This window comes from Mesoplodon mirus (genome assembly GCF_964341445.2).
Source record: "Mesoplodon mirus genome assembly, chromosome: 9".
Taxonomy (NCBI): domain Eukaryota; kingdom Metazoa; phylum Chordata; class Mammalia; order Artiodactyla; family Ziphiidae; genus Mesoplodon; species Mesoplodon mirus.
The window spans coordinates 41,309,527-41,326,807 of record NC_138985.1 but is presented as its reverse complement, the minus strand read 5'-3'; the positions used below and the strand labels follow the sequence as shown (position 1 = coordinate 41,326,807).

General features: G+C 39.0%; 1 protein-coding gene across 2 annotated transcripts in view; it reads left to right on the top strand.

The window, feature by feature from the left end:
• The window catches only part of DNAH11 (dynein axonemal heavy chain 11), a gene marked incomplete at its 3' end in the record, with an annotated part of 310,916 nt that overhangs the window by 144,712 nt on the left and 148,923 nt on the right, over positions 1-17,281 (top strand). For both annotated transcript variants that reach the window (XM_082632325.1, XM_082632326.1), the window contains exons 40-44: positions 172-304; positions 2,290-2,417; positions 3,695-3,843; positions 12,565-12,715; positions 16,329-16,460. In XM_082632325.1, the coding sequence (XP_082488451.1) occupies positions 172-304; positions 2,290-2,417; positions 3,695-3,843; positions 12,565-12,715; positions 16,329-16,460 (693 nt within the window). The remainder of the gene's footprint in view (positions 1-171; positions 305-2,289; positions 2,418-3,694; positions 3,844-12,564; positions 12,716-16,328; positions 16,461-17,281) is intronic.

Below are 17,281 nucleotides of genomic sequence, written 5' to 3'. Positions count from 1 at the left end.
TTTCAAGATGTGAATGAAAATGTGCACATGTAAATTTTTTCCCATTCTCAATATACACAGAATATCTAGGAACAGATAATGCCTAAGGAAAACTCTTCAGAAATCTTTTGCTTCCCATCTGGCTTACATTAGTATTAATTTTCTTAACGTTTTTCCTTCTTTCTTTTTCAGATTTTGAGAACACTGAACCGAACATATGTTAACATGAAACAGAAACCCATTTGGAATGACTTAAACCCCAAAGCTGTGACAACAGATGAACTCTTTGGTTTCATACATCATGCTACCCGAGAATGGAAAGATGGCAAGTAGTATTTCCCCTTTTGAAGTGCTAAAATTTTCTTTTTTTTTTTTAATCCAGAAAATCATTTTTCAGTTCAAGCCAATTTTAGTCATGGTTGTAGATTTACTGTTTATGGGTTAGTGTTATTGGAAATAGAGCAGCTCACAACAGCATTTATAACCTATAAATTAAAACTAGATTTGATTAAGTGGTCGATTAGCATTCAGCAGGTTTGTGCTCAGAGCTGTGTATTTTATCCCCCATCAATTATGTCAGGGCTCCCTGTAAACCAGCAGAGAAGTCAACACAAATGCCTCAGGGAACATTTATAAAGTACCTGATACAAGATACTGAGTTTCAGGCATGTACTATTCTAGGTGCCAGGGCAAAAGTCAGTGGGACATGTTTCTTGCCCTGAAAGCTTTTGTGGACAAGCAGATTCCTTTGTTAAAATCACTTTTAACATTCTCATTTCTGTAAATGCACTAATCTAGACATCATCCTTGAGTCCTTTCCCACATTCACAGCATACATTTAACCTCACAGCAAATCCTATAGGCCTTACTTACCTTTAACATACGTATTGTATTCCAGTACTTCTCACCTTCTCTGCAGCTCCCACATGAGTCCAAGCCACCAGCACCTCTTGCCTGCATTTGCGGTGTCGCACCTCACGGGTCTCTGTTAATTCATTTTCCATGCAGCAGACAGAGGGCGGTCTTCAGAATATTAGTTCTCTGCTTGCGGTTTCCAGTGTGTTTCACCACCGTTAGAATCCAGCCTTTATCCAAGGCTTTCAAGGTTCTGTGTGATTGAGTCCCTCTTCCCCATCTCTGATCTCATTTCCTGTTCTCTGCCTTTCACTTACACATACACTCGGGCCTCCTTGCTCTTCTCTGAACCTGCCAAGCATCTTCCTGTCATGTGCCTTTGCACTTGGTATTCCCACCATCTGCAACACTGGAGATACCTGCATGGCTTGCTCCCTTATGTTACTAGAATGTCTGGTCAGACATCGCATCAGAGAAGACTTCCCTGATGACCCTGTCAAAGGAGCAGAGCTCGTCATTCTCCATCCTAGTATCATGTACACCTGCTTCCTTAGTTTGTGGGACAGTCAAAATTTGCTCTCTTAGGCTTTCTTTTTTTTTTTTTTAAGTACTGTGGCCGGAAGGGAATAATATCCGTTTATGCTGAAAATATGTAGAAGCCTTTCAAATTAGTGTCCATTAGAACAGGTTGCTGGCTTTTTTATGAATTATGGTAGCAGGTTCTACTGTAGACTATCACTTATCTTTGCACAAAATCCTTCACAGAGGAAACAAAACCTTCCACATACCTGCCTCAAAACAGTTTTTTTCACCATAGTATTATATACTTGAGTTTTGAACAGTCAGCAACTATTAAATGTGCCATGAAACACGCATAATACTTAGCAAAAAGGACTCTGGATTTTAAATGTTTCTATCTTTACATCTTGTGAGATAATGATAACGTATTATAATGCCAATGAACACATTTCCCAAAGAAATGTATCGCACTTCTGAATACTTTAGCTTTATAATGATCTCTCTTGAATACTGTTATAGAAAAATGGAGAAAGGTGGAATAAATTAATATTTGGCCTAAAATAGATACTGAATATATGTGCATGAAAAGGTTAATATTTTCATTTGGTGTAAGTTTTGAGTTTCATGTACGTCACCTGCTGTAAATCTCCACAGGTGTTCTTCAAGGAAGGTACTATCATCTTTATTTGACATTTGGGGTTGCTCAGTCTGAGAAGTTAAGGAACCTTCTCATGGAAGTAAAACTTGTCCATTGGTCTAGATCTCAGGGATAGCTCAAAAAGTAGTGCTGTTTGCCCACCTGAAAGAGGTGGCAAACTTATACCAAATTTACTTACTGAATAAAAGAGCTTCCAGTACAAATAAGACAAATTTATTTTAGAGATAAATAGCACTCAACTCCATTATACATTAGGATTGCTTACTCTTAACTTATAGGTCTATTCTCATCCATTCTGCGAGAACAAGCAAATCTTGGGCATGATGGACCAAAATGGATAGTGCTGGATGGCGATATTGATCCCATGTGGATTGAATCACTAAATACTGTCATGGACGATAACAAGGTGAGTAATACCTCAGTGCTAAACCTTAAATGTAACACCTGGAGTGTACTGAGTTCCATTCACTTGTTGACTTTAATACCAGTTTCAGGCATTAACCTGATATTCTTTATGTAATTACTACTTTGATGGGGCACCTTCCTGGTAATTCTCTTAATTTCACTATTAAAGAATTTAAGGGAATACATTTTTTTCTTGTCTATAAATTTAACCATCTTTAAAGAGAGTTAGATATGTATCCAAGGATTTAGTTCATCCACATCTTACCATTTTCTAAGAGCTAGGCGTAAATTATTATTATATCTTCTCTTTAAGTATGGACTACTTGAATAATAAAAGAATGAGTTTGTGCCCTATGTTAATTGGCTAAATTTAGCTCTTGAAATTAAGTAGTTCCTATGGCTACAGATTTGCATATGCATTCCTAAGCATTTTGCCATGGTTAATCCAGAATTTCCAGCAAAAACAAAAGGTGAAGGTACAGGTCTGTGAGACACCATTGAAGCAACACAAGGTCTACTGTTAGGGTCAGGAGAAAGAAATCATTAATTTTCATTGCTATAGAATAGTAGTAGTAACTCCCTTAACCTAAGAGTAATTACTGTTTTCTGAACCAAGACATTGTCTATCATAAAATACAGGTCTAAGATCTTTACACTTGCATGAGTTTCTACAGGACAGTTTAAAATTGTGATAGTTCAGATTCTAAATAAAGTTCATTTTTTATGGCATTCAGGCCTTTTTATGTAATCAACTCTTAAAACAAGGGTCTTATATTTAGTAATAATTACCACAGTTATTTAAAGGTTGGCATGAGTGAGTCCATGTTGGTGAGTTTGTTCCTCAGGAGTTAGCGAGCTCCCCTGAGGATGAACTGAGATCTTTATTCAGACTGCATTTCATTGTTTGTTTGTTTTTTACTTGTTTTTGTAACAAACAACATTTTTTAAATGTAAGGATAGTTGAGTTGCAATGTTGTGTTAATTACTGCTGTACAGCAAAGTGAGTCAGTTATGCATATATATAAATACACACACACACACATATTCTTTTCCATGATGGTTTATCACGGGATACTGAATATAGTTCCCTGTGATATCCAGTAGGACCTTGTTGTTTATCCATCCTATATATATTCAGACTGCATTTCTAGCTCAGGCAGTGAGCTAGCCTTTGGCACTTCTCCTGGGGGAAGGACTTTGTGCTGTTTTGGAAAGTTAGCAGCCTTGCCTTTGCTCCCTAATGAAATGGCCACTTTTGTGCTGTGCTGTTCTGTCCAGGTGCTGACCTTGGCCAGCAATGAACGCATAGCTCTCACTCCCTCTATGAGGCTGCTCTTTGAGGTTCATCACTTAAGGACAGCAACCCCAGCTACTGTTTCCAGGGCTGGTATTCTATACGTGAACCCACAGGATTTAGGCTGGAATCCGTGAGTATTGCTTTTATTCTAATTGTGGTAAAATATACATGAATGTTGAATTTACCATTTTTAAGTGTAAAGTTCAGAGGCATTAGGTACATTCACGTTGTTGTACAACCATCATTACCATCCATCTCCAGAACCTTTTGCATCTTCCCAAACTGAAGCCCCATATGCACTAAGCAGTAGCCCTCCCAGCATCCCCACCTCCTTTCTACTTTCTCTCTATGAATTTGAATACTCTAGGTGCTTCTTATAAATTGAATCATGTAGTAATTGTCTTTTTGTGCTGGGCTTATTTCACTTAGCATAATGTCTTCAAAGTTCATGCATGTTACAGCAGGTGCCGGAATGTCCTTCCTTTTCAAAGCTGAATGATATTCCATTTGGTAGAGATATATATATCTCATATTGTTTATCCAGTCATCCTTCTGTAGATACTTGGGCTGCTTCTCCCTTTTGACTGTTGCAAATAATACTTCTGTGAACACGGGCATAATCTCTTTGAGTCCCAGCTTTCAATTATTTTTGATACATATATGTACAAGTGGAATGGCTAGATCATATGGTAATTTTGTTTCAAATTTTTGGAGGAACTGCCATACTGTTTTCCATTAGTGGCTACTCCATTTTACATTCCCATCAGTAGAGCACAAGAGTTCCAATTTCTGCATAACCCCACCAATACTTGTTATTTTCTCTACTTTTTATAATAACCATCCTAATGGGTGTGGAGTGGTATCTCATTCCAGTTTTGATTTACATTTTTCTAATGATTAATCATTTGAGCATCTTTTCATGTGTTTATTGGCCATTTGTATATTTTCTTTGGAGAAATGCCCATTTCAGTCCTTTGCCTGTTTTTTAATCTAGTTGTTTGGGTTCTTTGTTGTTTTTGTAAACATTTATTTTTTTAATCTTAGATTTCTAAGAATGCTAAAAATGTATTTGATTATTTGAAGAAAATGTTAGCAATTAAATTTAAAGTTAATTAATTAGACTAACTTAAAAGTCATTAAATTAGCACCTGTATGCAGTTGTCATTTTTAGTTGGACATTACCCTGTTCACACCTTGCACATGTTAAGACATATATTTGTTGACTAAGTGAATAAGTAATAATAATAGCTCATATGGAGCACATAGATATATCATTTAGTGAACATTTGTGTGTTTGTATGTATACACATAATATGCATACATGAACAGTACTGATGCTTTGATTTAGAACAATTTTATTGTGCCCACTTACTTACTCTTCAAATGCTTACACTTTCCATAATTCATTCTGGTGGTCCCTTGTCACCCCCTCTCGTATTTCCACTATGCGCTGTAGAAACATCTGAGCTCTGCCCATGAACACGTGCTGGTGCCTGGCATGCTTCTTGTGTCAGATATCTTCTCTTTACCCCTCCACCCTGCTCTGTGCTCCCAGCGGCCATCCTGTGTGGACCACATCAATGGGCTCCTTGCCCTCTGGCTTCTGGTTGGTTTGGCCAGTTAGGAGCCCTGGCAGGAAATGAGAGGGAGAAAAGAGAGTGAGGTTAGGCTATTCATTCCCTTGGCTCCCTCCCTGCAGGAGCGCATCAGGATGACGGTGACCTTCATCAGCAGGTCCTCGTAAATCTCTCCATGAGATTCTTTGCTTCCAGGTTTTGATAGCCCTTCCTTCTCTTGTCCCTGCAGCCGCGGGTGCTCTCACCATTTCTCAGCCATCACCCCATGACATGGCACTCTCCTGTCCAGTTTCCCTGCTTCCGCCCACACCTTTGCCAATAGTCCTTTTATTGATCCTTCTCTATTATCCTAATTTGAGGATGACCTCTGTTCCCTGCCAGATGCCTGACTCATGCACTCCTCCAGGCTACTTTTCTGTGTACTGATTTATTTACTAAAAGTCTCATTCTCTAACTCAGCAGCCAAGTAGAGCCATACCCAGGTTTCTGTGAAGGTAAACCTTCATTGGCTAGGGGAGGGAGTGATTTTTAAAACTCTAAAATGGAGAGTTCTTGAGCTAATAGCTCCTTTCCCCAGCTAGGGTTTTGACTATCTCCTAGGATGCTTCTGTTGATCGGGGTCTAGCTGACGGAAAATCTCCAGTGCCCCTTGACTCCCGCATATGGATAGCAGAGGCAGTCTTGTACCCCTCACCCCCACTGGTGTGGTCTGATTTCAGTAGTGAATCTCACAGTTCCCAAGGTCTCTGTAGTTCAGTTTTAATAACATATGGAGATTTGTGCTAACAAAAGCGGTCTAAATCCCCATTTAAAGAAAGACTTTTATCTCATAAGTCAGAGGTCACAATTTGGCAAAAGAGTCACCCAATTTACATTCTTGAGAAAGTTAAACCCTTCTTCACCATTAGATTTTATTTTCATGGAGGTTTTTTTAAATTTAAGATCAATGGGTAGGTTTTAATTTTCATATGTGTGACCAAAGGGTCCATCCAGGTCATTATCCAAAATAATGGGAATCTTCTGTAAAGGATATTTTTATATTTTTACCTCCTACTGCCAGAAACTTTCAATGAACTACCAAAAAGTGGCTCTTTCAAGTTGGGGGTGGTATATTTTTAACTCCATATTTATTGGATAATTTATTACCTTACTTTAATGTCATAATATTAAAAATGTGATAGCTTTACATGTATTGATTCATTTAATCCCTAATTACCTTCTGAGATCAATATAGTTATCAACCTAATTTCCCAAACCAGTATCTGTCTCAATTTTCCCCGACTTTTTAATTCAAAAGTGTTCAAAAATATAGAAAAATTGAAAAGGTAGTAGGTAATACGTTGTCCAACCATGCACTCTTTTCCTGCAGTCATCAATTTTTACAGTTTTACCCAATTTAATTTCCTTTGGCTGTACATAGACTCTCTCTCACAGGCAGAGAGAGACATATATTTTATTTTTTTATATTTATTTTTTTATTTGGTTGCACCAGGTCTTAGCTGTGGCTCACGGGCTCCTTAGTTGCAGCAAGTGGGCTCCTTAGTTGTGGCATGTGAACTCTTAGTTGCGGCATGCATGTGGCATCTAGTTCCCTAGCCAGGGATCGAACCTGGGCCCCCTGCATTGAAAGCACGGAGCCTTATCCACTACGCCACCAGGGTAGTCCCCTATATTTTCTACTTTTATTTATTTTTGCTGAATTATCTGAAAGTAAGTTGGAGACATTGACAGTTCATCCCTAAGTACTTCAGCATCTCTCTCCTAAAAACTAGGGTATTCTCCTACATGAACATAATTCAATTAACATACCTAGGAAATTCATCTTTGATAAAATACTATCAAAACAAACAGTAGGGCTTCCCTTGTGGCGCAGTGGTTGAGAGTCCGCCTGCCGATGCAGGGGACACGGGTTCGTGCCCCGGTCTGGGAAGATCCCACATGCCGCGGAGCAGCTGGGCCCGTGAGCCGTGGCCGCTGAGCCTGCACGTCCGGAGCCTGTGCTCCACGGCGGGAGAGGCCACAACAGTGAGAGGCCCACATACCGCAAAAAAAAAAAAAAAAACAGTAATTTTTCACAATTTCCCAGCTACCCTGGGAATTTCCTCTGTAGCTTTAAAAAAAAAAATCCAGCATCAAAACAAGGACCATGCATTGCATCTACATATCTCTGTTTTCTCCTTTAATCTAGAATATCCACCCACCTTTTTCTTTCATGACATTTACAGTTTTGAAGAGAACAAGCCAGACATTTCGAAGAATAACCCATTGGTGGTTACAAAGTGGGTCAACCCTTCTGTCTCCATATATTAGGTGACATTTTTAGTAAAGAACTTTTTCTCCCCTTCTACTCTCCTTCCTCCCTTCCTTCCTTCCTCTCTCTCTTTTTCACTCTCCCCCCTTCCTTTTTTCTTTTTGAGGAGTGTCATTTTCTATTCATGGCTCCTTTTGTCTTAGTTCAATGGGTTATGATTCATTGCCAACAGTATTCTTTTGCATGCTCAAGTTGCCCTAAATATTGCCAGCAGGACCCCCTTCAAGCCAGCCCCTTGCATGTTCCTTTGTACTTGTTCTTCTAAGTCTTTGAGCACTTTGCTTTCTGGCTAATGCAGATACTTCTGGCTCATCTCAGACTTTACTTCCCCTATGCTTCTTTCACCCATTCCTCTAAGGAGCTGGAAGTGACTGCTTTTTGTATAAGGAGTGATATTTAGAATCCAAGATAGGGATGCTAGGAGGGCTCATTGCCACTGGTATGTCATTGCTTCTAGACCTTTCAGTGAACAGAGTTAGGAAATATATTTTCTTAATTCATATTATGGGAACTGATAAGATATTTTGGATAGAAGAGATTATGAAATACTATGTTCATAGTATCTCTGTGGGGTTCATAGTATCTCTGTGGGACTAAATAGAGTGCCATTATTGCTTAAGCTACTTGGAATATTTTTGTTAAAATTCACTGAGCTATTTAAAAGCATAATTTTATGTCCACATTTTACAGGTATGAGGTCAAACAACATCCTTAAAATCACATCATTATGTGACTAGTTCTAGAAATCAAATACTATTTTAATTCTGAGTTCTAAGTAAGTTTACTGGAAGAATCCTAGACAGTTCATATATGTCTGTTGAGATCTTGAGATAATAGAGAAAGCAGGAGTTAGAAGAAAATTTCTGAAGATTATGATCAGTGAGAAGTTTTTCTAGTAGAAAAGAATAAGATGCACAGAAAGGGAAAAACAAACAGGTAATGAATTAAATTCATTTATAATTATTTAAATTATTTAAAGTGAGCATAAGTGAAAGTGAGATCTACCAAACTGTGTATCGCATGGCTTGTACATAATGATAGGAAAATGCAGGAGTATTTCTGGAATTTTGTCTGATTCCTGGAAGATAACTTTTGGTAGCCACAACTTGAGATCATACTTCTTTCTCTATTACTTTAGCTGAAAATACTCCTTTTTAAAAAATTGACTTTATTGAAATATAGTTGATTTACAATGTTGTGTTAGTTTCAGGTATACAGCAAAGTGATTAAGTTATACATATATATATATATAATACTTTGCCTCTGCCAATCCCAAACTCCCAATCCATCCCTCCCCCATGGCAACCACAAGTCTGTTCTCTGTGTCTATGAGTCTGTTTCTATTTTGTGTTGATAGATAAGTTCATTTGTGTCATATTTTATATTCCACATATAAGTGATATCATATGGTATTTGTCTCTTTCTGACTGACTTCACTTTGTATAATAAGCTCTAGGTCCATCCATGTTGCTGCTACAAATGGCATTATTTCTTTCTTTCTTTTTTTAACAGCTGAATAATATTCCATTGTATATATATACCACATCTTCTTTATCCATTCACCTGTCAGTGGACATTTAGGTTGTTTCCATGTCTTGGGTATTGTGAATAGTGCTGCTATGAACACAGGGGTGCATGTATTTTTTCAAATTATATATATATATATATATATATTTTTTTTTTTTTTTTTTTTTTTTTTTGCGGTACATGGGCCTCTCCCATTGCGGAGCACAGGCTCTGGATGCGCAGGCTCAGCGGCCATGGCTTACGGGCCCAACCACTCCGTGGCATGTGGGATCTTCCCAGACCGGGGCACGAACCCGTGTCCCCTGCATCAGCAGGCGGACTCTCAACCACTGTGCCACCAGGGAAGCCCCTCGAATTATATATTTTTCCTGATATATGCCCAGGAGTGGGATTGCTGGATCATATGGCAGTTCTATTTTTAGTGTTTTTTGAGAAACCTCCATACCGTTTTCCATAGTGGCTGTACCAATTTACCTCCCCACCAACAGTGTAGGAGGGTTCCCTTTTCTCCCTGTCCTAGCCAACATTTATTATTTGTAGACTTTTTAATTAGGGCCATTCTGACCAGTGTGAGGTGGTACCTCATTGTAGTTTTGATTTGTATTTCTCTAATAATTTAGCTAAAAATATTCTTTTGCCTTTGTCTCACTCGTTCTCTCACCTGCATTGGATAAGCTTGTTGTCTTCTACCCCTGCAATCCCATCCTTTCATCTTTGGATATTGTTTATATGTGTAAACATACAGATTCAGAAATCATCAGTGTACACTCCTGATCTGTGGGTCGTTTTAACTTCTGCTATTTTCCAAGCCACTGTGAATAATAGAAAACCCAGCTGTAGCTGTGAGGGGCAAACTATAGAGAACTCTGATGAATTCCTGCTATCCTGTATGACAGGATTCCAACCGCAGACTACAGAGTAATAAATAAAAAAAGCCTTCAGAAGCCTGAAGACTTTGGCTACCTATATAGTTTCTAAACTGCTGGACTTTAGACTTCCTGTAATGTGCCTATAGCAGTTCTAGAGAAGGAAGAAGAGCAACACAGCTGCTTATATGGAATATATTTGCAAGCACTGATGAGCCAAAGATTCTCTGTTAGTGACCTAGACGTTGGCATTAAGATGATGCATTAAGGCATCACAATGTAGCTATTTCCTGAGGCAGGGGCAGCAATGTGGGTGATCACTTATGTAGGTAAGGAATAAATAAGTATGATATTTTCACTTGTATGTTGTATGATAGCAGTGTGTTTCATTTGGCTATGTTCAAATCTACAGCATCTTTTAAAAATCATGAGAAACTTTTATACGAAGTAAGGTGAAAGGAATTGCCAACAATACAAAAATATAGCTTCAGTTTTTGCCATTGCTGAAGATAATTTGCTGTCTTTTAATGTTTACTAAATTTAGCAGTAATTTATACATGAAATTTAAAACTGTCCATATTTAACAATACAGACTTTTTTTTTTTTTTTTTTTTTTAACTTCCAATGCTGTGTGGTGTGCTTGATTGACCTCTAGCAGAGGTCATTTTTGTTGGTTGTTTTTTTTCCCCCGGTCAGGATCAGCTCTTACCACGTCTCCTGGTTTGATTGAACTCACTTTCTTATTTGTGGACGTAATTGGTACAACAGCATCATTTGCTCGTGGGCCTGGTCGGCTCTCCTTTTTGAGACTTCGGCTACTGCCGACGTGGGTCAATGAAGTAGCTATTACATGTCCCCTAAGTGCAAAGACCACTTCCGCCTCTTGGGGCTGTGTTGACACTGCAGCTCCTAGTTACCCCTACACAGGCTTCTGACCCCACAGAGACCAAAGACAGGGGTGGGGAGTAGGGGTAGAATTTGTTACGTGCATCAGGGCACTGCCTACCAACTCTTAAGCCCTACCGAACATACTGTCTTTAGGTGATGATCAGAGAGGCAGAGCCAGGATCCGAACCCAGTTCTCCCAGTTCTCCCAAATCCACCAACTTTGTGCTAATGAGTAGCACTGATTGAGAATTTGTTATATGCCAGATGTTAATGTAAGCACTTAATACATGAGAACTCGTTTGCTGCTCAGAACAACCCTAGAAAGTGCATTTCATTATTATCTCCATTGACAGATGAGAAACTTGAGGCACAGAGAGGTTAACTGACTTGCCCAAGGTAACAGAGTTAAAAAATGGTTAAAGACCCAGGCAGTCTTAGAGCTCCATCTCCCTAAACAGTTCTCTCCCCTGCTCCCCCTCCCCGCAATAAGCTCTGGATACTAAGATTCCACTTCTGACAGCTTATGAAGAGTAAAATGAGTAGCTGAGTGGTAGGTGTGGCCTTCATTCCCACTACCTAACCCCTGCATTCCATTGTTCCATGGTGCCCACTGGATGCAACTCATGGAGCACCAGAAGTGGTCTCTCAGTTACCATCATGCGACTGGACGTCAGCTGAAAATCATTCCTCTTGGACCTGAAAAAGTTTTGACAGTAGATATTTTATAAATCTAGCAGTAGTGTATAGGTAGTTGAATATTTAATAAAACCCTATTGTGAAGGCTTGTGAATATCAAAGGGAGCCTTTTCTAAGATAATCATCTCGCCTTAATTTCTTCTGATATTAAAAATATGAAATCTGATTTGCTTAAAGCAAGGTGTAGCTGTCATGGGTCTGGTCGCACTGCGTCTCTGGTGGCAGCTATATGTATTTGTGATCACTGCTTCCTATTTGATGAGAACTCTTTGAGCAGTTGTTTTTCCATGTCATATCATACAGTTTCTTTCCAGAGACTACGGTGGGTGCTACTAAGTCATGTTTCCTTTTATTGATAAGTAGTGTTTTATTAATATGTTAGAGATATGAATGTATCAAAATTGGTAACATTTTATAAGCTTCAGATTCATACACAGGTACCCAAGTGTGAGATACCATTTTAGAGCCACTTACTGGAACCACATTAGCAGCTATCAGGTTAGAGTTACATTCAGTCCAGTGAACAAGGAGGGACTTGGAAATAGCCCCTATGGAATTTTCACCTTTTTATTTGTAACTGATTTCTCATTACTAAGTAATTGATGCCAGTTTTCATCAAGAAAAATCCCAAGCTGTTTTCATAAGTAAAGCTTACCCTCTGAAAATAGTTTCAGTCCTCTAGGAAATGACAAACTGTACTTCCTTATAAATGCTCAGTAATGGCCTACTTACTGTCTATTATGTTGGGTTTCTAAGTGCTATTAGGAGTTTCTTTTACATTCTTTTCATTAAGGTAAAAATGGCCATTAAAACAAGTTTTTAAAGGGTCATTTTAAAATATTTGCCATTTGAAAAATAGAATGAACCCACTCAACGTGTCCCTGAAGTGTTGGACCAAGCTGTGTTGAAGGGGGAAGCTTTTGAGTTGGTGGAATTTTGCTTTTCAAGCCCGGTGTCCATAAAAGCTTTTCTGTGTTCTTTCTCAGGTATGTGGCCAGTTGGATAGACAGAAGGCAGCATCAGTCAGAAAAGGCCAATTTAACGATCCTTTTTGATAAATACATTCCTGCGTGCTTGGATAAGCTGAGAACAAGCTTTAAAACCATCACTTCAGTTCCAGAGAGCAGCCTGGTGCAGGTTTGTCCTGGGTCACACCGTTTCACACTCTAGTCCTGATGTGGTAGTGTGGCTTGATCAGAATAGAAGTTCTTGCTTGTTCAAAAAGATGCAATGGTTTCTGGAATGGTTAGGTTGCTCCAACCCTCCCCCACCCCAGCCCCCGTGTTCCCCAGTGCTTTTTGCAATCCTCTATCACACGTCTATCACATGCTATGACCATTTGGGTTTGTGGTCTGTTTCTTTCACAAGACTGTGAACCAGAGGACTGAAGCCACCTTTTACCATTTTTATATCTCCAGAGATTTTCATAATGCCAAGCACATAGTAGGTGCCAAATACATTATTGAATCATTGTGTTCTTCCCAAGTATATTTGCATGGAATAAGAAGAACAGGATAGTAACAGCCTCTTTTATTTTTCTGTTTCCTAAGTAACTGGCCCAGAGAAGGTGCTCAGTGTGTTGTTTTTGAATACAAAAAATTCATGCAATTAAAGATGTTGGCTGGTGAGTAAGATAAAGCTTCTGAACTCCACCTCGTCGGGCACCACCCTGCCAGGCTTCCCACTATCTCTTCCCTTTCTTTTCTCCCCCTCCCAAAAATAGTCCTCAAGTCAGGTCAGTCTAGTTCATAGTATTTCAGGCATAGATTTTTTTTTTCTGATCCTCATTGTGAGACAGCTGGTTAGAGTGAAGAGTATATATGATACATTGTCACGGCAGGAAATGAAAATAATTCACAGCACACAGAAATGAAGGTTGTGATCTTAATCTCAGCGTGAAGAATAACTCTCCCCAGGCTTTACAAGTCTAAAACTTCACAGAAGGTTTACAGTTAGAAACCTTTACTTGTGTCTCTTTAGGAGCAAAATTGGTTTTGAAGTACTTTGTTACCGTGAAGTTACTATGGTACAGAATTTGTTTGAAGCTAAATTAGAAATAGTCACAAGCCTAATAAGAAGAGAAAGTTCAGGTTTTTGGATAATTCACACACCAATTAAGAAAACGATAGTCTTCAACAGTAATTATCTGAGGTATAATTTATTTCTGAAAGCAGGTCTGAATTTATTCATAATGAATTAATTTTGTGGTTAGCCTAATTAGACGTCCTCTGGTGTAATACTTGCAAAAAAGCAAGTATCGAGTTCCTTCTCAACTTGACTTGTGTATTTGTGTTTCTCTGGTGCGAACTTATTCACTCAAGAGTAGTGTGAAAATAAGTCAGTAGGAATTAATATGATTTTTGCTCTCACTTCCTCCTTTTGTAGTACTCAGAAATGGCATTTTATCCTTACCTCCTTTTTTGGCTGCTGTTGTATAAAGTCGTCTCTTTGCAGTGATTGCTTATAAGGACAAAATTTGAGACAAAAATGAGTGTACAAGAGAATAGCTTAAGAAGACTACCTTATTTTTATTGAAGTATAATTGATTTACAATGTTGTGTTATACATACTGGTATACAGCAAAGTGATTCAGTTATGTGTATATGCACACACATATATACACATATATATGTATGTATATATATTCTTTTTCATATTCTTTTCCACTGTGGTTTATCACAGGATATTGAATATACTTTGTGCTATACAATATGACCTTGTTGTTTATCCATTCTACATATACTAGTTTGCATCCGCTAATCCCAAACTCCCAGTCCCTCCCTCCAGCCCCACTTCCCCTTGGCAACCACAAGTCTGTTCTCTATGTCTGAGTCTGTCTCTGTTTCATAGATAAGTTCGTTTGTGTTATATTTTAGATTCCACATAGAAATGATATCATATGATATCTGCCTTTCTTTGTCTGACTTCACTTAGTATGATCATCTCTAGGTCCATCCATGTAGCTGTAAATGGCATTATTTCATTCTTTTTAAAAGGCTACTTTAAGAAATTAATGTACTATGTTTTCCAATATATGAAACTTTTTTGCTTTATGTTTGGTAAGGTGTTTTAACTCATTCAGAATATACACCAAGGTATGATTTTATTAATTGCTGGCACAGAGCTTAAAATGTTTTCCAAGTACTGTGTTTGGGAGAAAACAAAAAATCAGGTGAGTTATCAGCATGTTCAAATCAGTAGATAATGTCATATTCAGACCTTTCAGTCTTTTTCATTTTGATTTTAACAGTTCCTTAGACTTACATGTCTTCTACTCAGGAATAGCAAAGCCTCAGAGTTTTACATTATTTTTCTTGATAACAAATTGGTGAGTTTTATTCCATTAGAAGATTATTTTAAATTGGCAGTCATGGCACAATATAAAATAATGGAAATCAAGAGAGACTGAAAAATATAACAGGCGCTCAACTATTTAAATTTTGAAAACATTTCCAAATTATGTCCAGGACCCATCTTCCATGTTACCATGGATTTTCCCCACCTCTCATGGTTGGGAAGGAGAGGCACACACATGACATGCTTTGTTATGGCTTCCGTAGCTGTGTGTATGATAGTGATCAAAATCTCCTGCTGCCTCCAAAAACTGGGGGAAGGGTATCATGAGTTTTGAGGGTCTATGACAGTACTAACTCATGACAACCATTTTTGTGCTTTAGAGCAGGGGTCCCCAACCCCCGGGCCTCAGCCCAGTACTGGTCCCATGGCCTGTTAGGAACCGGGCCACACAGCAGGAGGTGAGCGGCGGGCCAGCGAGGAAGCTTCATCTGCCTCTCGCTCCCCGTTGCTCCCCCTCCATTGCTCACATTACCTCCTGAACCATCCCCCCCACTGCCCCTGCCGTCCATGGAAAAATTGTCTTCCACGAAACCGGTCCCTGGTGCCAAAAAGTTGGGGACTGCTGCTTTAGAGAACTAGCTCAAAAACATGTTCATTATGGTTATGATTTCACATGACAAAGGTGTTTGCAGCAGCCATGTTCCCTCCTTACTGACCTGATTGCCCTGGACACGGAGTGTGTTTCAGACCAATAGAGCCGTTTCACCTGGAGGTGAAGAGGAAGTTCCTGAACAGCATTTCTTCCAGGGTTAAATTTAGTGTCCTGCCTAAAATATGCCACAGGCTAAGGCTGTCCGTCCAACTTTCTAAATTTATGACAACAGGTGGGGCAAACAGCTGCCAAAGTACTAAGGGAAAGTGGGTTATCTAAATGTCAAACCGTGGGAAATGGTTGCATAGCCTTTCCATCTAGTGCCTTCATTCCCAGTGATATTGTAGGGCAACCCTTACGGAAAAGGAAAAATGCCTTTAGTTTGTTTTTAAGTGAGAAAGTGGTCTATAGAATATACCCACTATGTGTAGTATGTAGTAATATGACTCCCTATTTATAAAAAAGACAGCCCAGCTATATCTCCATTATTTTTTTCTTTTTGGTTTTATGTATTTCTCTTTATTACAGTGATTATTGGAGGATTTATGATAATAGGGTTTTTTTTTAACAGTTTGTTGTTACCTAGAAGATTAGTTTGGTTGAAAGTGGCCAAGGATGTCCACCGCTGACTCAGAAACCCAAGACCACCATTTTTGTGTCTCACGGGGTAGCAAATCACAGAACGGGGAAAAATCACAGAATCTCTTAAGGGTACAGTGGATTTGTTAATAAGCCCTGTGAACTTACTTCACTGTTTTAAAAAAAGTTTCCCTGAAAGAATGGCTATTTCTTTTTCTTTAGACTATTTGCACTCTTTTGGAATGTTTGTTGACTCCTGAAAATGTACCTTCTGACAGCCCGAAGGAGGTTTATGAGGTCTATTTTGTCTTTGCTTGTATCTGGGCATTTGGAGGCATTCTACTACAAGATCAGGTATGTGTAGAAATCGTTTATAGAACCAGTTTTATTTGGGGGGAAATATTATTCTATGTGATCCCTGTGGGGTTTTTTAAAATGTATATTATCATAAATCTGTCCTACTTGCCCTATTCTCTCCTCAGCCTGTACATTGTCAGCAAGCTCATTCAGGCTGGTGGTGCTCTCTTTGGCTGATAAGGTCAAATCCATAGCCTTCCATCAGATCTGTCTTCTGAATTCAAGGTTCCATGTCAATACCAGCAGTGTTTCAGTGTGCCTGACACAGGGTGCTTCATCTGCCCCACCCCCATATTTGCTCTTCCTCTTCCATCTTTCCCTCAGTGATGCATTTCTCCCAGTTGCTCTAGTTAAAAACCTGGGAGACATCATCTTATTTCTACATCCCATGGTCATCAGATCCTTTCAGTTAGAAAATAGCTGTCACATCTGTCCCCTCTTCTCTATCCCTACAGCCTTAATTCAGGGGTGTATCATCTTTAGATTGTTGTGGGCTACCACATTGTTTTGGCTTGGGCTCCCATAACAAAGTATCATAGCCTGGGTGGCTTAAACATCAGAAATTTACTTTCTCTCAGTTCTGGAGGCTGCAAGTCCAAAGTCAGGGTGCCAGCACGGTTGAGTTCTGGCGAGGACCCTCCTCATGCCTTGCAGACGGATACCTTTTTCTGTGTCCTCACATGGCAGAGAGAGAGAAAGATAAAAAGTTTTCTTCTGTCTTTTCTTGTAAAGTCACTAATCTAAACATAATCCCCTCCCAAAGGCCCCATCTCCAAATACCACCACATTGGGGATTAAGCCTTCAGCATATGAATTTT